Genomic DNA, 21990 nt, shown 5'->3' on the forward strand with positions numbered 1-21990 from the left:
CTCACACACACACACACACACACACATACACAAAATTTAAAACAAAACAAAAAAAGTAGGCTTTTTTTTTTGCAACTCTAAGTTATAATGTAGAGAGCATCATTAGAGTACTTTTATGCACTTGTAGGAATTTTTATTCTAGGATTTGAAATGGTTCAGTGTCTATAGATAACTTTTCCTCTTTAAGAAACCATGGAAGAATTTACACGTAATAAGCACAACCATTTAAAGGTATGATTGGATGGGAGTTGACAGGTACTTGCACTATCACTATCAAGACGGTGGATAGTGTTTTCCTGTTAGTCCCCAAGCTGCTGGCATTTCGCAGGCCCTGACTATGTGGTGGCGAGAATCACTCTTTCTAGATATCACTGAGGTGCTCTTTCCCCAGGCTGTTATGTCCTTTCACCAGCAGCCTCATAAAGGGCCTTCCAAAGTCCTGCAAGAAGTTTGGTCCCCAGCTTGGTGCTGTTGGGAGACAGTGGAAACTTTAAGAGGTAGGGGCCTAGTCGGAGGTTTCTGAGCCTCTGGCAGCATCCCGCAGAGTGGGTTGTGAGACCCTGGTCTCTTCCCGCCTCTTACTTTCTGACTATGAGGTGGGCTGATTTTGAACTGCTTGAGCCCTCACCAAAATGTGCTGCCTCCTCTTGCACTCCCTTAAAGGCCTAAAAGCAATGGGTCTGCTTGGTCATGGACTGAAATCTCCAAATTGTGAACCAAAATAAACCTTTTCTCCTCTTTAGAAGCTGATTATTTTAAGTATTTATGATAGTAATATTAACCCAACTAACATAATCTCCTAGATTATTACTGAGGTTTGGCTTAGTTTAAACTATATTTATTGATATACTTGTGGTTATTTCTCTCCATTTATTTTCTATTAGTGCTTTTCTAATTACTCTTACAAAAACCTTTTCATATGACAATAATGCAATATCAACTGTATACTCTCTGTTCATATTGACGAGTTAAGTAAATGTCAAACACGTTTAAGACTTTTAGTTAAGCAGCTCTACATTTTATTCTCTACATTTTATTGCTTTTGTGCCTAGTAAAGTCTCATCTGAACAAAAGTATACTTACTTACACTATCGTGTATTTCTTTTACATTTCCATTAAAAGTATCTAGCTCTCTAGACAATATGAACTTTATTACTGCCATGGCATAAGATAAGGCTATTTTTCTCTCACATTTAGCCAACTATTTTTCTCCTTTTTTAAAAAAAATATTCGTTTCTTCTTAGTAGTCTTCAGCTTGGGACATGTCACTTTTGCTTTTGTTCTACTTACTGTGTGACCTTGTGTCTTTGCACTATCATTTATTTATTTACTCTCCATCCATCCATTCATTCACCTACTCATCCATCCACTCATCTATCTGTGCTTGACCTCAGGACTTGGTGTTCTTGCTTGGCTTTTTTCACTCACAGTTCATACTCTTAACCACTTAAGGCCCATCTTCACTTCTGGCTTTATGCTAGTTAACTGATGATAAAGAGTTTCAGAGATTTGTCTACTTAGGTTGGTATTGCACTGTGATTCTCAGATCTCAGCCTCTTCAACAGTTAGGATTGCACATGTGACCCACTGATGCGTAGCTCTTATTTATTTTGGACTATGATAGGAATTAAACACAGAGACTGGTGCTTGGCAGACCGCACCTCCAGCCTTTATATCATTATTTTAAAACAGGAGCCTCCTAGCATTTAGAATTATCTAGGGCAAATTTCTTTTCATTTCTTAAAAAAAAAGATTGCTGGTCCTATCACATGTTTATTTTTTTTCTGATAAGCTTGGGAATCACTCTAAGTTTAAAAGTCTTAGAATTATCTGTTATGGCGCCGGGAGTTTGGCCTAGTGGTAGAGTGCTTGCCTTGCATGCATGAAGACCCAGGTTCAATTCCTTGGTATCACATACATAGAAAAAAAAGCTAGAAATGGTGCTGAAGCTCAAGTGGTAGAGCTCTAGCCTTGAGAAAGTCCAAGGACAGTGCACAGGCCCTGAGCTGAAGCCCAGGACTGGCAAAAAAAAAAAAAAAGAATTATCTGTTAATTTGAGAAGTGGCAATGTTTTCCATATCTATCACCTGCATGAATATGGTCTTTTGGTTTGTATTTCTGTAATGGTTAGTGTTTCTTATGCGAAATTTGGTGCCTATATTCAAGCAGAAAGTTTAGACTAGAATTTCTCTTAAGGACTAGTAATATTAGTGAAAAATTTTGACTTTGGGATGGGAGAGCACAAAATATTACATTTCTGAAAACCAAGAAGACTTACACGTTTTGATGGTGACACATTTTATGGTGACAATGAAACCATGTTTCCCTCACTCTAGTAAGACTTAGTCTGCAAAGTCCTAGCTCTAGAACATTAAACAATCACCGCCCCATTCTATATATATCCCTTGAGTACACATGGATTCAACATTAGCAACAACTAGTAAAATATGCCTGTGCACTAAGCATTGCTTTTCTCTCCATTGGCTTACTTGCCCTATTTCTCCAATGTGTGGAAAGAAAATCTGACTTCAATTTGCATCTGAGATGAGGTGTGTATTTATTTTTGCTCTTGGTTTGAATTAAAAATAAACTAGAGCAAGTGGGAATGTACCACAGGATGTGGTTCCTCAAGTTCCTGTGACCTCAACATTTGCATCAAAAAACAACTCCAAACACTGATTCCAAAAGCTCATTTCTGAAATAATATAGAAGAAAAAAAGATTTGTTCTATATGTAAATAGACACACATCTAAGAAGTCAAGCTGCTTATATATCAGTAGGCACTTCATGGATAAATCCATCACCAGCAGAGAAGCTGAAGGTAGCAGAGACCTCATGCCACACCGCACAGGGGCTCCTGAACTCATGCTATGACAAGTACACCTGGAGTAGTTTTGGTGTTCTTCTAGTCTTAGAACTCAGATACTGGACTAATTGGAGCACTGCTGAAGCCTCGTCTTATCAGCTATGGAAAAATGAGGAATCAGAAAGGAAGCCTCAAAAATGCCTTAGCAGGGTTGGGAGTTTGGCCTAGTGGTAGAGTGCTTGCCTAGCATGCACAAAGACCCAGGTTCAATTCCTCGGTACCACATACACAGAAAAAAGCCGAAAGTGGTACTGAGGGTCAAGTGGTAGAGCTCTAATCTTGTGAAAATCCAAGGATAGCGCTCAGGCCCGGAGTGTAAGCCCAGGACCAGCAAAAAAAAAAATGCCTTAGCAAGTATATGTTTATACACAAAAACATCATCTCAATTAGTCCTGTGAACAGCTCTGTGAGGTTTCCATCCTTTGCTTTCAAATGAGGAAACAGGTGCTCAGAAAGGTTCAGAAATTTGCCCAAGGTTAAATAAACTGGAGTTGAGACTAAACACATCTATTGTCTCTGAAACCTATGACTGACTGCAGTGCCATAGCATTTTCTTCTATCCCAGGAAAGAAGAAAATAGCAGTAGTAGAAGACACACTTAATGAAAAAGAAGCTTTTAATATCCTACTAGAGTGCCAAGAACAAAGTGAATGGAAGTCTCAGAGGATAGGCTAATGCCCTAGGCCTGCTAAAGAGCAGTGACAGCCTTGATCTCTAGTCAGTAAACTCGATGATTAACTTCATTGTCAAGTTGATTGGATGGAGAAACACCTAGGCAAATAGGATAGCCCACTTCTAGATTGTCTTCAAGGGCAAATCAGAGAGGATGCCCTAACTGGGCAGCACCATTCAATAGACTGGAGGTATGGGTGGAATGAAAGGGGAAGGAGGAAGTACACACGTGATCACCTCTTCTTCCTGGCCACCATGAGATGAGAGTATTCTCCTCTGCTTCTAGCTCTTGCCTCCATGTTCAACTCACCATCAACAAAGCTTGCCCAACACAGACTTAAACTTCTGAAACCACAGGTCTAACAAAGCCCTTATTCTTCTAAGTTGTTTTTATGGGGATTTTTGTCACTGTGAGAATAAACTAACAAAGGCTGGCTTGGGACAAGGTATTGCCACTATGTGACCCAAAGGAGCCTATTTTTGTTAACCTTCTAGCCTAGAGCCAGCTCATGGTAGATTTTTATCCCCTAAATAATACTCTGTGCTCCATAATATATTCCAGAGTGTGCACATTATAAACACATGAAGAGAAGAAAATATTTTCTAATTTCCGGTTGTATATTTCTGTATCATAGCCTGTAGGAAACAAGTTATTGACAGCCACGTATCTGGCACACAACAATCTGGTATCTGTACTATGTGTGGTGAGCTGGGACTCTTTCCAGAACCGTTCCCATGAAGATTTTCTGGAAGGTAGTTTCTTTTAGGAATAATGGAAGGCATGTCTTAATTTGGGTAACTGGTAAAAGGGTAGGGATGTAGAGGAATCTGTATCCCTCCAAATAAATAAAACATGGAATCTAGTGAGGACAATTAAAGAAAAGAGAAATAGATAGAATTAGATGGGGTTCCTTGTTCCTGTGACCCCAACACATTCTCTTAGAAGTCAGTTTTTCGACCCAGTGTAGATTTTGCCAGTCTGAGAGAGGATGACATTTCCTCAGACCTAGGTGGGGCTTCCTGACACCTCCTGGTTCCCAAGGTGGTACAGCAAAGGCCCTCCGGACCCCCACCAGCACTTCTGGGTGAGTGTTTTCTTATCCATTTGTCCTTCCTGTGCTCAGCAGGGTTGACTACACTATCAATGCTCTAAAACAAATAGTTACACTAAATTGAGTTTGTAAACCAAATAGATCCTTTCCCTATATCTGTAACATCACATTATTAGTATGAAAAAAGAAAACAAACAAAAAAGAAACATACTAAAATGTTTGGAGGAAAACAAGAAGCACAGGGGTACTTCTAAAAACACATCAGTTTCATAGGAAATGATAACTTCAAATACACAGGTTTCTGAACCTCAAGGAGCTAATAATAGCTTACAATAGCCAATGTCCACACATTCACACTTGGTCTAAAGATCCTGTGCTGGGACACAATCTCAGAATTTCTAAACCTCTCCCAGTCTGAAAATTGTACTAGGCTCTGAAGCAGTGCCAGGATAGTTACATACCCAATAAAAACCAGTCCTTATCAATTTACAGAATTTGGCACAGAGTTGGCACACTGATTATTTAGGCAATGCATATTCATTATGGGGTAAGCTACTTTTCCATCTGGAGAAGCAAAACAAACATGAGGTCTTTGAAGGTGGCAAATTGGCCTCTTTCATTCTTTTGCAAGTGTTTCCTGCCCCAGATCAACCTGATATCCAAAGCACGTGTTATTGGAAGAGGTTTTGGCTGTTTGTGTCTAAAACATTAGTCTACTGAGTCCATTATGAAGCAAACTTGAAAACAACTTGCATTTGTTTAAGGAACTCTCCAGATGTGTTATTTCTTTTCATCTGGGCCTAGCATTGTTGTCTCTGGTGGTTTTAAGCTGGTGCCACAGGCATGTGGCAGATGCCATGTCATCCATAAGTCCAGTGGTTGAACAAGCGATGGATGGCATCAGTCATATTTAATATTAAATGAGGCCTATGGGTTTGAATGTCTGAGCAGTCCTGCTTGACCTTTATCACCTTTGACAGGCAAAGTATAAAGTTGTAGGAAACTGTACATACAATATTCATCCATACAAATCCAGTGGTTCTGAGCATTTAGATGCTATTTCTGCACTGATGTGAAACAGAAGGGAGAGAGGGAAGAATGAAGAGAAGGAGAGAAGGAAGAAGGGAAGGAGACACTAACTGAACATCATTCAGGCCACAATCAAGCTACTGTATGTCAACAAAGTCAGATACTGAGGAGTATTTTTTTCTCTCTCTCTCTCTCTTTTTTTTTTTTTGCTAGTCCCAGGGCTTGAACTCAGGGCCTGGGCACTGTCCTTGGGCTTTCTCAAGGCTAGAGCTCTACCACTTGAGCCACAGCACCACTTCTGGCCTTTTCTATGTATGTGGTACTGAGGAATTGAACTCGGGTCTTTGTTCATGCTAGGCAAGCACTCTACCACTAGGCCAAACTCCCAGCCCTTATTTTCTATTTTTTGAGATGGAAAAATATCAATATTTTAAAAGAATACGCTAATAGTTCTTGATGACTAGTGGAAATCTCAAGCAGAACAGAGGGAACTGCTTAGCAGAACCTTCGTGAAATTGATTGAAGTTTTATGAGGAATTAAATTACAAGTTTTTAACTCTAGACCATAGAAACCAACCATTCTGCCAAAAATGTATTTGGGATTTAAGATTTTTTTTGGAAAAACATCTTACAAGTGACGTACCCTGGTTGCATAAAGGCTGTGAAACTCTATTTTAACAATACGATGGGGCTCGCTTTCAACCCAAGCAGTGTTAATAATAATATGGTTTAAGATCAAGACTAATAACACATGTGGTTTGGTATCTACTTATAGACAATCTGGGAGTTGTGTGGTCTTTTGTGATAGCCATTGGGGCTGGTTTTAAGTTGGTGAAAGTAAGTTAATCTTCCGTAGTGCGTGCCAGGAACCAGCTCATACGCCCTATTATACGTAGGCAAACAATATCCTATGCTATAATGTGGAAATCTCCCAGTGCAGTGGAGCCAAAAATCGCCCTGCACAAACACAAGACTTCATTGCCACTTGGGAGTGCCAGCACTATATTCTGGCTCAAAGAAGGTAGTTGGCCTCCAGTTCATTGAGGCAGTTCTCTCAATTGAGAGCAGCCTTAGATTCTCCCTGGTCATTCTGTGTGGTCAGGCCTGGCCATGTGAAGGTAGAGCCAGGAACCTTCCTTGCCTATGTGAGGGTTCCCAACTCAGCTGGGTAACACGCTGTCAGTGGTCAGTGTGGAACAGGCTAAGACAGGGCATGCGGCCCTGAGTTCATACCCCACTACTGGCACAAAACAAGCAAATGAAGAACTACGATCTAAAATAAGTACTCAGAGAAGTGGCTCACTAGCCTGCCACATACCTAAGAGGAGACCCAGCTGAAGGCTTTTCATTGAACTACTGAATAGGATTTTATTTTCACAATGCTTATCTGCTGGTACTGGAGACAGTATGTGGGAAACATGTCAATGGTACCTACAAAAAGCAGATGACAATAGTGGAAGCTGTGTTTCAGAGGTTATTCCTCTAGACTAAAATTAGCTCCAATGCATTGTTTGAAAAGGTAGTTAGCTTTGCTTCAATCAATGGCTGTATTATTCGAAGCAGGGGGTTAAATACGACACCCCAGTGGTGTCAAACCCCAGGGTTTGCTCCACACAACCCAGTGAGAAACTGTGCTTTACATGGTGGACTCAGAACTCCTCAGAAGCAAGAAAGGAGTCAGAAATCAGAGGCAGAAGAAGAGCCAGCCCTGACCTCTAAGGATAGGGGATGTTGTGGGGTAGCAGAAACATCCCCCATCTTCCAGAAGCTTCTGGGGAGATGCTAGAAAAGATTTCTTCCTCAAGATGCAACTGTACTCACAAACTGACATGTTGAATTGAAACCTCTCTGTGTCATTACTTAGAGATAATAAAAATGAAATAAAAAATAGAATAGAAACATGCATGCACCCCCCCCCACACAGAGAAGAAAAACGATTTTCCTGTTTCATACAAACAACTCTGAGGGGCCAGGGCCAGTCCCTTCTTATTGAAGGGTGACCCTTCTCACTGTCCTTTCTCTCTGATCACAAAAATAGCAAACCCCACAGAACATGGGAGGAAACACAGTGGGCCTGGAGCCAGACAGGCTCTGCCTCACAGCTGTGAGACTCGGGTGTCGCCCTCTGACTGCTCGTTGGTGTGTTTTCTCCTTGGCTGTCGCCTCATTGGCTGTGCCATCAGGAATTGCCACATAGTTCACAGAGCACAGGGCCAGGGTAGGGCTGGCTGGCTGTAATACATGCTGTTCACAATAAAGGTGGATGATACTGATAAATCTATGGGAGAATACAAACCCATCACAATTCATTATCACAATGAACAATTGCTGCTCATTGGCTGTCTTTCCTTCCAGTTTGTTCGAAACAGGCCCTGCATGTGTCTACAGTACAAAAAGGTATCTAATTTCTATACCATAAATGTACACACAATATTTATCTTTAGTGTTTTCTAGCGCGATTAAGGTTTCACAATAAAACATCAGTGGCTTCCCTAAATTGTACTATATGACTATGAAATCACTTTCTCAGCTTTCTCAAATGTGAGATCACTTCTTCCAGTTGCCGCCTCCAACCAGGAAGGGAAATCTATCAAGAGGGTAAGGTTTATCTCTGAAGTCTAAGGCTTTTGGTTCAAATCCATGTTGTGCTTCACGTCAGCAGCTATAAATATGAGTTGATCTCATTACCTCTGCATGTCCAGGTCACCACCTGGAACTAGGGGAAGAGGACTTGACCTGCATTTTTTTAGGGCTCTAATACGCCATCGTGCCAGGTGGCTGGAACAAAACAAAATCCTGTGCAGGGCCACATCCCCTCTAGGAAAGAACCCTTTCTCCCTATCTTTTTTTTTTTTTTTTTTTTTGGCTTTTAGCAGTTTCTGACCTTCCGTGGTATTTCTGGGCTTAAGGCAGGCAGCCCAGTTCTAGTACCCACTTCCATCTTCATGGGGCTTTCTTTTCTGTGTCTTTCAAGTTCTGTGTCCCTTTAGAATGACCAGTTTTTAGGCCCTCCTTCGTCTAAAGTGACTTCATCTTCACTTCCTGACATCTGAAGGGCCTCATTTCCAAAGTCAGGTCAGGTTCATCAGGACAGGACATGAGGGCTTTTCATCATCTTCTGAGGAAGACAAAACAGAGCCCTCAAGGCTACCTAGCAGTTGTGGGTCAGTGTCCAGGGGTAGTCCTCCTGGAAGCGGCCCCTTTGACAGGTTTAGGATCCCACAGGGATCAAGGTGAGAAAGGAGTTCTCTCTTCCTGAGTGTCTAGGTCTGGTCCCTGCTGGGTGTGAGCTCCAAAGCTTCAAAGAAGGCAAGCTTAGGGAAGTGTCATGGAGTCTCCTGGACCCCGCAGGCCTGGACAGTAGCCTTGCCAGCTGGATGGCTTTGGACCTCACCAGGCCAGCAGGCAACCTAGGCCAGTGGGAGAAGCAACAGCAAATGAGCTCTTTGTTCTCCCATAAACCTATGTCCACTAAGTTTGCAAACTACAAGAAAACCAAATTATTGGGGAAATGGTCATGGCCACGTCTGATGTCTCTATATGGCTCCAAATGCTTATTCTAGATTTCTGCCTTTACTTTATTATGGGCTTATAAAGCAACAACTTTTGGACTGGTGCTGATCTGGAGACCCCAGTTTGAGTGGGGCTGCTCAGAGGTAGCCAGGACCACCGAAGACACCACTGGAAGCTCTCTGGCACCATTCTCAGACAAGAACGCCACTCCTCTGTGCCTCCTAGGAGAGGTGACAGAGCGTCGGCCACCCGCTTCATCCCTGGGGTATCCCTTGCTAGGGAAAATGTCCCATTCCCTCCTCCATCTGTGCCTGGGGGTTTTCTTTGAGCTCTTTTCCTTTTAGTCTGGGCTCTTTAAAAACAGCTCTGTTAGCAAAGGCAGGAGCCGTGGCTGCCCAGCGCCACGGCTCATATGGAATGTATTTAGACAGGGGAAAAAACCCTCCAATGGAGTGGTTATATGATTTTTGAACTGGCTTGGACACAGCGTGGCTGGAATTTCAGCGCTGGCTTTTGTGTGCATTCGTCATGACACATTTGTTATACGAGCTGCTGCTACTGCTACTCAAGCAGCTCGGCCTAGCCCCTTCCATGATCTCTTTCTCCAGCGCATCAGCTGACTGACAGCACTCACCAGGCAGGGGCCTCACCACTCTTCTGCCTGCAGCCTTCAACACTGTCTTGCAAAAATCTGCAAAGCATCTTCACCAAAAGGGACCCCAGACATCACAGGAAATGGAGACGCCAGTTCCTGCTGTCTCTAATGATCCTACACTGTGTCTCCAATCTGGTGTCACTGAATCTTCTGATCAGTTCCTGAAATCCTCTCCAAGAAGAGAATGCCAGTCCAGCACTGATAAGGCTTCCAAGGGATTTGAAAACCAACAAACCGTATTTGAACCTGGCATTAGTGGCTCATGCTTATAATTCTAGCTACTCAGCAACTGAGATCAAGGATCATGGTTCAAAGCCAGCCCAGGCTTCAAGTGATGGCACTTCGACATTTGAGCTTTTTGCTCTAATTCAGGCCTCATGGTTGCTCAACTTGCTTTTTCAACTGGTTGTATACCACTTGAGCTATGCCTCCTACCTGGCTTCTTAACTGGTTATATTAGAAATGAAGTCAAGTAAACTTTTCTGCCTTTGCTTGTCTCGAACTATGATCCTCCAGCTCTCAGTCTCCTTAGTAGTTAGGATTACAGACATGAGCTACTGATACTCAGTTTCACTTTATTTTTGAATTAGCACCTATTAATAATGCCAAGGAGTTTTGTTGTGAGATTCCACATACTGCATATGGTCTCTTTGAATAAGTGGAACCCCTCTATGACATTCTCTTTTCTCTGCTCCTCCTCTTCAAGTAGTGTTTGGTGGATTTCTTTATGCTGCCTGGTATGTTATAATAAGCTCTTTTGACCCTGGCCTGGGGCAGGCAATCTTAGGATGGCTCCAGAGAATCACAGTAGAGGCTTTGGAGGTAGCTACTACCTCACAGGAAAGGAAAATAAAGATAAGGATTGGCCCAAGCTAGAGTAAGAGCAAGCCAGTGACGAGTGCATGTGCACTGCTCTGTGTCTAGAACAGCAGCCAGATGTGGGGTCTCCCCACCACCCCCTCTCCTATCCTCAGCACCCATGGCTGGAGGAATGCTGACCCCACGCCAAAGGGAAAAGTCCAATTACCACCAGCCCAGCAACCACCAGCCAATACAACCCTACTGTTCCTTCCCCTTCCTTTGGTCCCCTAGTGAGAAAGACTCCTCACCACGCAGCCCTGCCTGCCAGCCCGGCCCCGCCCTCCACACCAAAGGCTCACCAGGGGCTCCAGGGAAAGGCTTACAGAATGTTTCAGAAGAGCCCACACCGACCTCATGCTGTTGAATGCAGGACTCCGGGAATGCTTGCAAAGCAATCGCCCCCACTTTTCAGAGCTTTAAGGGAACATCGCATCCAAGACTCAAGAACAAGATGCTAGGGAGGGGCCGGGGAGTTTGGCCTAGTTTGAGCTTTTGTGCTCAAGATTGGCATTCTGTGGAGCTTGGTTCAAAGTCAGCCCAGCAGGAAAGCCCACAAACTCTTCAATTAAGCACCAAAACAGCTGGAAGTGAAGTGTTCCAAGGGACAGAATGCCAATCTTGAGCACAAAAGCTCAGGGACAGAGCCCAGGCCCAGAGTTCAAGACCCAGGACTGGCACCAAAAATAAACAAGTGGATGTGGAGGGGTAGGAGAAAGGGGAGCCAGAAATGCTAAGCACCTATGGAAAAATCCAACTGGTCAGCCAAGACTGGCTAGCCAGTGCGGTGGTAGAAGGTAAAGGAATGCACATATCGCTCAGGCCACATGACCACCTCCTGCCAAAAAGCCACACGAGAGAGGGGGGCCTGAGTTCAACTCACCTTGAAATGTAATTACCATTGTAACTGCTGTACCCCCTATCGTGTAGTGGGGGCACTTAAGAGATGAGTAGTGAATAACTAAATGGATAATAGCTAAAGAGGCCGGTCTGCTAATCGTAGACTGGGGTCATTACGCTGTGAGTGCATACATGATCTTGGCAGAAGGTTATTGATGATGGGGAGAAATCAGCCTTGTTCTCCCCTTCCCAAGCCATTACTGCGTCATGCCGCCATCTGTGCTCTGATGCAGCTGGAAGGCTTCCCTGGATGTGGCCTCCTCGACATGGCCTACAAGCCTCCAGAACTGTAAGCTCTTACGTACATAACTGACGCTCCTTCCTTTCCCTCCCTACCAACCTCATTCCCTCCCTCCCCCCCCTCCTCTGTCTTGCTCATCAGTCCCGGGACTTGAATTCAGGGCCTGGGCATGGTCCCTGAGCTTCTTTTACTCAAGGCTAGTACTCTACCAGTGGAGCCACAGCGCCATGAGGAATGAAACTCATCATGGCAGCCTGCTAGGTGAGTTCTCTACCACCGAGACATGGTGCAGCGATGTCTGCAAGATTGGAAAAGTCTGGGTATTGTAGGTTGATAAAATTGAGACATTGAATGAGAAAGTACACACACACACACACACACACACACACACACACACACACTGAAATGATATTCCTACTTGAAAAAGCCTGAGTTGGATAAAAATAGAAGCTCCCATTACAAAGTGTTGAGTCATAGAAATGGTGAGGCAGCCTCGCGGGGTGCATTTCCTAAGAGAATGTGGTAGGAAGGCAGGGCCCCAGCCAGAGGGCGCAGGGCAATCCCAGCCTTCGTCTCCAGCTCTCCCTACATTGCCACATCAGTTCCTGGGTGCACAGGACATCCACCGTTGTAGGCACAAAACCACAGGAAATGATTCTTACACGCCAACCATGGGTTTCTGAGGTCAAGTTTTGGAAGTAGCGACATGTAGCAGCAAAGTCTAAACATTGAAGTCTATGATGACTAATTCCACCCCCAGTCATACTCTTCTTGCTGGATGTGAAGGACACTGCTGTCAGCACGAATAAAAACGACTGCAAGCAGGAATTCTAAAGCGGAGGAGACTCACCTCTCCACGCTCCACGCCGCCTCCTCGCCTGCCCGCCCTGCATGCCACCCGGGGAAATGAATCTGGAGAGAAAGCCACATGGCTCCCCAGATGTGGCCAGACTGTGAAGTCTGGCGACACAGGGAGCACTGGAGAGGGGCTGGGGGAGAGGATGAGACCCAGAAGAGACCAAGGGGTCTGGGTGGATGATGTGTGATGAGTGTGAGGGCCCGAGGCAGCTCAGGGTCGGGTCAGGTGGTATCAGGGAACTGGTGAGGCATCTATGATGGTGGGTAGAATCAGGCAAGGCGTGGGGGGCAGTTGGAGAAGTGAGCTGGGACCCTGGGGTTCAGGGCAAGACACACAGGGCTGGCCCAGGCCCTGGGTGTCCCGCTCTCTACAGGCTGGCTGGGTCCCAGGTAGGGAGGCTGTGAAGAAAGCTAGGAAGAAGAACCCAAGCAGGGCAGTGGGGTCCTGGGCGGGCCGGGGGGGGGGGTGGTATGGACCTGCTGCTAGCAGTAAGAGTCAGGATGGGGAGAAGGCAGGAAAGGGGGAGGGGACATGTGGGGTGCTAGCAGCTGTGGCTTGGCCAGTGGCTCTGTGGTTGGTATGAGTGATCTAGTTCTAGATTGCAAAACACAGAGAGCTGCTGCTGCCACTGCAGCCACGGGCAACATTTTGACAGAGCTTACCAGAAATTAGAGTCCAGCAGAGAGTGAGAGTCAGAGGCATGCAGCAATGCAGTCCTCGCAGCTCCACTCCTGACCTCCATGTCCTAACGGGAGTCTTTCCTTAGCCATCTGGCAAACTCCTATGCACCCTCCAAGGCCCAGCACAAATGTCTCCACTAAGTAGGACGTACCTGGCTAGCCCTGGTTATGCAGACTCTCTGGCCAGATCCTGTTCTAACTCTGCCCAGAGTGAACAGAGTTTAGACACTCACATACATATTTACTCTTGCTTACTGGACTACATATTAATTTTCACAGAAGAACAAAAACAGTTTTGAAAGTTACTAACTAGAAAAATCAACATCTATAAATCAAGTCCTTTCTATTCATCTTACACAATAAATTTGGAATGTTGTCTCCTAGAGGAGGAACATTGTCAAGGCAAGTGAAAAAAATAAAAATAATACACGTAAAGCATTATTTCTAGTAATAACAAGCAACAACAGAGGAAATGGATCTAAATATCTGCCTGTCTCTATTGTCTATTCTTTCTCTCTGTACACACACACACACACACACACACACACACACACACACACTCTGGTTTTGGTGGTAGTAGGGTTGTTTGTTTTTGTTTTTTTTTTTTGCCAGTCCTGGTCTTGAGCTCAGGGCCTGAGCACTGTCCTTGGACTTTCTCAAGGCTAGAGCTCTACCACTTGAGCCTCAGCACCACTTCCGACTTTTTTCTATGTATGTGGTACCGAGGAATCGAATCCGGGTCTTCATGCATGCTAGGCAAGCACTTTAACCACTAGGCCAGACTCCCGGCCCCGGTAGTAGGGTTTTAATTTAGAAGCTTCAGATTGCTAGATAGGCACTCTACCAGTGAAGCCAGTCCTTTTTTGCTTTAATCTTTTTTTCAGATAGGATCTTGCATTTTTGCTTGAGATTGTCCTTCTACCTGGGCTGGGATTACAGGCATGAGACATGACAACGGGACCCGCTATAGAAGACGTATTTATTATGTGGTGATTTAAGCTTTCACAAAGTAAACACATCTAGGGGCTACACCCTCGTGAGAGAGATCTGGAAGGTGAATAAGGCTGTCAGCCTGGGATTACAGTTTCCTTCAGGAACGCTTCAGAGTTAAAAGAGAGAAGTGATTACATTCTGGGTTACACTTAACTACTGTCCAGTAGCTTTAGTTGAACTTATATACTATCAGCCTAAATGGCTGGGTGCTATTTTAGACTCTAGCTCTGCTGTTTTCTCCTTCTCTATCACTGCTAGAGAAACAGACCAAATTCTCCAGGCTCTTCTGTGGGGATTACCACACACTGGCTTAGCATAATAGGCTAGAAAACTATACTGACTTCTTTTTTCCAATGCAGAAGATTGTAACCAGTGCCTCCCACTTGCCAGGCAAGTTTGGTTCCACTGAACTACACCTCCAGTCTCAGATCATATCTGGATATCATTTCTTGGTGCACAGATCTTATGTCAAACAGAGACCATTTCTCTTTAAGCTTTCAACTTCAACTGCAATATACAATGTGAATGCTTCATCACACATACCTCTGACTTCTTGCTTAAACATGAAGAGTAGTTTTAGAGTCCCAGGTTTATGGTGTTTTGTGTGATGTTGGGAATAAGGCTTGAAATGGCTTTTGTCACTTAGGACAATGGTGGTATCAGAGGAGGCTTGTTAAGTGTCAGAAAGTTGTTCCCCTCTTCCAAGCCTGGCTTCTTTGTTCACAAAATGAGAAAACTTCAGAGGATTCAGTTAAGAATCAAACAAGGTCATCTCTACCCATGCCTCATAAATTGCCAATTACCTGGTAAGGAATGATTACTTTCTGGCTTTGTAATGTAGAACTATTTACTCATATGTGATTGTTGTATAAATGTTTGTTTGACCATAGAGGAGTGTGTGTGTGTGTGTGTGTGTGTGTGTGTGTGTATACATACATAGTGCTAATGTGATCAGAGTTTATACTCTGGATGGGGCTTGTGTAAGAAGAACCTTGATGGAGAATATGAACAGTAGATGAATCAATAGTGAATTGATAATGCACTGCATTGATAATGGAGTTCTTTCAGGAACTTGTGTTTTGGTGTCAGTGTAAAAGCAATAGGAAGTGGGAAGTAAGAATAAAAAAATGAAAAAAAATGAGCTTGGTGTGTGTGTGTGTGTGTGTGTGTGTGTGTGTGTGTGTTTAACACATAAACTTATTTGACTGCTAAACCCTGCTCCAACCCCTCCAATGGCCAAAAGCGCTCTTAAAATTCAATAAACTCATGTAATTAATGAACTTAAGATCCTCTTGAAACTCAAGTTATCATTTTTAGGACCTTAATTGAGTACATTTGTATTCAAATGTTAATTTTTGCTTGCTTCTGCTGAGTTTGTATTAGGAAACCATAGGTATTTCCTTGGGAAAATGGAGAGCTACTGCCACCTGCTGGACAAAGGTTGACCCTACCTCAGCTCAACAGTCTCACATAATGCAATGGAAAACAAACTGTTTTTCAAATACTGAATCTTGTGGGTGTCGCTTAAGTTTAAATTGTAATTCTGCCTGTCCCCTAGGGGGCGGTTCTCTCTATCACCAGCCTTAGGCAAGGGTTAGTGTCCAGGTTTATTTTGGGGGGAGGGAGGCAAATATGCCACAATTGTGCTTATTAACAAATGGCAGAACAGACAATCTCCCAACAAAACATTATCTCACAATGACATGGATCTTGAAGAGAATCTGCTGGAAACTAGATCTGCCTCAATCACATAAGCAGATCCATGGAAAAAGCAAACTAGAAGATTCTCTTGACTCATCTTACTGCTCTTTTGGTGTAGAATATCTACCTTTACTGTAATGAAGGCCAGTGTCCATTACTGTTTATTTTAACTGTTTGATTTTTTAAAATCAAAATAATGATGAAAACTTGAGTTTTTTCCCTTGTAGCATACTGTTTAAATTCTTCTTCTACATATTTGCTATTATTTCCTAGCAAATGTCCTCAGATTTGAATGCTACAAGACAAATGGACTCAGAGTATAATGTCATGATGGTAAGTAAACTAGCTAACAAAAAGCCCTTTCCCCAATATTTGATTGGTATTCTATCATTGCAGCCTAGAAAATATTTAAGTAAAAGACAATTTAAAAGAGACATTCACTGAATATATGAATTTAAGTATGTAATGTAAGTCCCTTACTTAGAGCTTATTACAGTTTTCCTTTGTCATAGTTGGCAATAACATTCTCAAGATGGCTTGTAAATGTCTAGTGAACTCCCTTCTGGGATACCAGTGTTCAAACTGAACTAGAAACACAGGTAGTGAACTCTAACGCAATACTGATGACTGCAGATACTCAAAATACATGGTGAAATGATTGAAAACAAGGAAGAAAGACCTTTCACGGGATAATACTAGATTGTGTAGTTCCTTGTCTGTGTGGCTAGGTGGCACTATTGAACAAGAACAGTTTGGTAATTGGCCAGGTCTCAAGCTTTTATATGTCTGCTCCAATCACAAATACTCACATGTTCCTGCCCTTAATTAATTTGCTTGTTTACTTTGGCATTTATCACCACTGAAGTTTTATCTTCTCAAGATTATGACTTAGGAAAATTCTGACAGCTTGCTTTATTTTGCATCAAATGCCAGAGATGAAACTTAGAGCCTTGTACGTGCTAGGCAAGCATTTTATTACTCACATACTCAGCCCAACATGTCAGCTTTCAAAAGTGAAGAAGAGGAGAAAATCCACAAATACATGAATGTCCACGGCTCAGAGATAGCCTTCTCTTCTTACTTTCATCTTTTGGAAGAAGACTAGATTAGTCTCTCAACATCTCATCTCAGATTTACTTTTTTTTGGTCAGTCATGGTGCTTGAACTCAAGGCATGGGTGCTGTCCCTGAGTTTTTGTGCTCTACCACTTTGAGCCACAGTACCACTTCCGGTTTTCTAGTGGTTAATTGGAAATAAGAATCTCATGGACTTTCTTTCCTGCCTGGGCTGGCTCCCACTGCACTCCTGAGAACCTAGTTTCCCACTCTTGAAATGGGATGAATCATAAGCAAATGCAATGGAGAGTAATCAGTATAAATTGAATCAGTGAAATGGCTCTTCCCTAATCACGCTTGTTTGGACCTTGGGAGACTGTCCTCTGTTCACTGGCTGAAAAACAGACCCACAATTTCCAAGAGTTTGCTTTTTGTTGTTGTTGTTTGTTGGTCAGTACCAGTACCGGGGCTTGAACTCAAAGCCTTGAATTCTCACTTTGCTTTTCTGCTCAACTCTGCTGTTCTACCACTTGAGTCACAGCTCAACTTCCAGCTTCTTGCTGGTTAACTGGAGGTAAGAGTCTCATGGACTTTCCTGCCAAGGCTGGCTTTGAACCTTGATCATCAGATCTCAGCATCCTGGGTAGGTAGGATTACAGGCATGAGCCACACCCCTTGGCTTCAGTCATCATGCATTTAAATGGAGAAAACACAGTCTCTAGGAAATACCCAGACAACAGCTTGCTTGAGCCTTGCCATCTGCCCATACAGCAGGTGTGGTTCAGGCTGATGGCCCTGTCTGATCCTTTCTGGTAAGGCAAAATACCTTCTCTCCTCTCAGGACAACAAATCAAAATTACAAACCAGTCAACAAGTTAGTATGGGAGGCTGCGGTAGACCAAAGAAGACAGGACCAGTAACATCAGATAATGCCATGCAAATCTCTTTGAAGTAAAAATAATAATGAGAAAAAAAACCCAAACAATTTCTGAATGGAATTATACTTACAACAACCCAGTGGGCTGCCCTTGGCATTGTTTTGCCAGGTTCTATTTCTTGTTTCTATTTGGAGATCACTTAGAATAAAATTTTTGGTGTATTTTCAATTTGTGACATGATTTGATTTTACATGCTATGGTGTTTTGGTCAAGTGACAATGAGGCCAGAGTGACTCTCTCACACTCTCTCTCACACACACAGGCATGGACGCCATGCTCAGAATGCATTCATTCATTAATGGACATTGTTGCAAATCTCAGTTTCCATGAGGATCAGGACAGACAGAACCATCAAGACTCAATATGGCAACCTCAAGGTTTTGGAACCCACATTCTCATGGCCTTTCTTTGCAAGGCAGAAAAAAACTATATTTCATGAGCATAAGGGGTCAGGTCCCTTCTTCGTTTTCAGAGTCCTTGTCAAGGTGACTAAGCCCGGGCGCAGCCTCTGGGGGAGTCTGCCGCTTACCTGGGTCCTTGTAGATACTGAGCACACCCTTGAAGTAATGAGGTAAAAATCTTTCCAGTAAAAGCAGCACATCTTCCAACTCCTCAAGAATGCCCACGAGCAGGAAGTTTTCATTCACGTTCAGCTTGGCACGTTCAAGGGCCCACTCCCCAGGCTCCCTTGGTGGGGAGAAAAATCATTTCAAATCATTGGAAATGCAGCAACAACCATGGAAACTCGAACCCTATGGCCTTGCAGGATCCGCCAGCATGCAGCCGGGGCCATGGACCTTTCCAGCTAGGTTGCTGTCACTTATGTATAAGGTCTGGGGTCTTGAAAACGTAGAAATTCATACCTAAATATTGTTGAAATTCAAACACAGGCACAGGTCCTTACAGATGCCAAAGAGGAGAATCAGAATGGCTTATAAATAGGGGAACCAAAGTGAATTCAATACAATTGTAAGAGTTTTTTCTTCTTTCCTTCCTTCCTTCCTTTCTCCCTCCCTCCCTCCCTCCCTCCCTCCCTCCCTCCCTCCCTCCTTCCCTCCCTCTCATTCTCCCTCCCTCCCTCCTTTCTAATGCCAGAAGTAGGGCTTGAACTCAGGGTCTTGTACTCTCACTCAGCTGTTTTTTGCACACCACCAGCACTCTATCACTTAAGCCATGCCTCTACACCCGGCCTTTTGCTGGCAAATGGAAATAAGAATCTGTGATTCTAAATCTCAGTCTGCTGCGTTAGGTAGCATTATGGGGGTGTATGAACTACTGACACTTGTCTGAAACTAGAAGTTTTGAAATAGTAGACTCACTACACAGGAGTTTTGTAGAAATCACAACCATGTCCAGTCACAGCATTGACATAAAAGGGACAGGGAGGAGAGCAGCATCTCATCTGTGGGCTCTTTGTGGAACCATCTTTACGTACAGAAGAAAGGCGCAGGCTCTGGATCTGGACTGTCAGTTACCACTAGAGGAACATAAGACAAGCTAGGGTTCCCCTTTGAAAAATGGTCGTAATAACCTTTGCTGGGCCCATAGCATCATTGTAAAGGTGGAAGCAGGGTCACTTGAAGGTGGGGTGAAGATTATTGTTGTGCATGGTGAATAGAATGGGAATTTGGGAACTGCCTCTTAGAGGACATGGCTGGTAAGGGAGGTGATGGGAGGCACTGCTGGGCGCTGGAGGTGGTGGTGACCAGGGCAGGGAAGGACCCTTGAACTCTGGGTGTTTATGATGCACAGAGCTTGGACCATAAGCAAACTCTTTTTTTTGGCAGTCCTGGGCCTTGAGCTCAGGGCCTGAGCACTGTCCTTGGGTTTTCTCAAGGCTAGAGCTCTACCACTTGAGCCACAGCACCACTTCCACTTTTTCTACATATGTGGTATTGAGGCATGGAACCAGAATTTTCATGCATGTTAGGCAAGCACTCTACCACTAGGCCAAACCCTGGCCCCCATAAGCAAACTCTTGGAAGCAAGCTAAGGAAGACTACACTTTCAAACAACCTAATACTCAAATAGAAATGACAGCAGAGCAAAAAAGCGTCCCAAATGCATTGCAGTCCAGAGCCAGCCCTTCCCCTCTGTCTCCTCAGGAACGCACAACCCCTTTCTTCTCCATGTTCCTGGGTGTGGAGGGAGAGGGGCTGCCATTTTTGATTAACCACCTTTGTGTTCCACCAAGCCAAGATGGCCATTCATCATCCTTATCATTTCTTCCGTGAACTAGAGTTGTGTCTAGGACAGGATTTCAAAGGTTGTGATGCCAACTCTGGTCATGTCTAGCACTGTGATTAGCTGGGGTTCTCTACCCCACACTCTGGGGACACCCAGGTGTGAGCTAAGTCACTATAGAAAGAAGACTCACGCATTTAGGTGTGTTTGGCATCTGAACCACTAAGGAATCTGGATATGGCCCTCCAGCCTCTCAGACCCAAGGAAGTGTGCCAGGCAGGGACAGCTGTCCTGTGGGAAACCTCCAAGTAGTATGAAGGCACAGGCTACCAGCTGCTTTTACTCTATAGTCTCCATGATCCCCAGTGGTTGTCAGAAGCTGAGTGGTGAATAAGAAAGAGTTCAGGAGGCATGTCACATATATGGCTCTGCAGAGTGGTCCCCAGAAGCCCCTGTCAGATGCTGGCTTCCTCACTGCCTTCCTTAGTGCACAGTGGTAAACAGTATCTTAGAAAGAAAGGTAAATATAAATTGAATTCTACAAGGTCAGGAGACCTGGGACAGAAAATTGCCATCAGGCAGGTTCACTGGCATGCCAGGAGGTTGGGGAAGGCTTTACCTGCATCGGGGATGCTGTCCACAGAAGTAGGGAATGATGTAGAATAGCCTGGGGTTGGAACATTCGGGGTAGTTTTCAAGAATGCACTCGTTGATATCCTAGGAGAGATAACATGGCAGTGAGCCCTTCCTGGTCTCTGCAGGGAGCAGGCAAATGCCACATGAGGAAAATGTACACTTACATAGATGACAATGTTGGGAATTTTCCTATGAATCCACATATCCAACCATATCTTAAGCTTCTTCGGCTCAAGGCTAGTGCTCTACACCTTTTTTTTTTTGCTCAGGTTATTTTGAGATAAGGTCTTGCTATTTTCCCTGACTGTCCTGGACTGTGCTCCTCTTAAAATCTACCCTTCCATCCAATCCATCCATAATAGTGACAATAAGTGTACACCACCACATCCAGCTTTTTCTGTGGAATGGTGTCATCTCAGGATTACTTGGGCTGGCTTAGAACACAGACTTTTCTGATTTTAGCCTCAGGTATATGACATGGGTGAGTCACTGAGCCTGGCTGAACTTTCATTATAATTATTGCATTAGAAAAAAAACATTTTCTATTTCCTCTCATTCCTCTTCCATCTATACAACAGTTAACTTATACAATTACCATAATGAAATCAATGAGAATAGCACCAAACCCTCCTGAGTACATTTAAACGTTGAGTTCATTGCAGGAAGCAGGGACACAAATAACGGAGAAATTGGTGAATGAGCAAATGATAGGCAGAAGCAAAAAGTCAGGAACCCCCAGAAAGGAAGGAGCCAAACTTGGACTTGCTAAGCCTGTTGGTCCACTGGTCTGGACTCTTGCTGTGGCCGGCCGAGGAGCCCAGCTAGCTGTGAAGGAGGAAAGCTAGGAGGCTCAGAAGCTTTAGAAGGCCATTTCCTTATAGGAATCCACAATAATTCCACAAGGTCAATTTATGGGAAGACAGACATTCTTCACTTAAAAAAGTACCCTTGAGCAAGTCTTCTCTGAGACTAGAGCAACGCCCCATGGACGGAGAGCTTGGTTCAGAATGTCGGGCAAATGAATGGGGTTCAGCATGCCATGCTATGAGAACACTACGGGAAGAGACAGTGATTATTTGGGTAAAAGGGCAGGCGGAGGCAGGCGTGAGCTTCCGCTGTCCATATAGACCCATGGCTTCATAGCAACTCGAGGACCTG

General features: G+C 44.0%; 1 protein-coding gene across 1 annotated transcript in view; it reads right to left on the minus strand.

Moving 5' to 3' along the window:
- Positions 1 to 21990, minus strand: part of Ust (uronyl 2-sulfotransferase) — a 234491-nt gene that overhangs the window by 20715 nt on the left and 191786 nt on the right. Inside the window, exons 6-7 of the mRNA XM_090337984.1 lie at positions 20816 to 20913; positions 18542 to 18699 (exon numbers count right to left, since the gene is read on the minus strand). Of these exons, the coding sequence (XP_090194110.1) occupies positions 18542 to 18699; positions 20816 to 20913 (256 nt within the window). The remainder of the gene's footprint in view (positions 1 to 18541; positions 18700 to 20815; positions 20914 to 21990) is intronic.

This window comes from Megascapheus bottae, chromosome 8 (genome assembly GCF_031878675.1).
Source record: "Megascapheus bottae isolate mThoBot1 chromosome 8, mThoBot2.hap1, whole genome shotgun sequence".
NCBI classification, from domain to species: domain Eukaryota; kingdom Metazoa; phylum Chordata; class Mammalia; order Rodentia; family Geomyidae; genus Megascapheus; species Megascapheus bottae.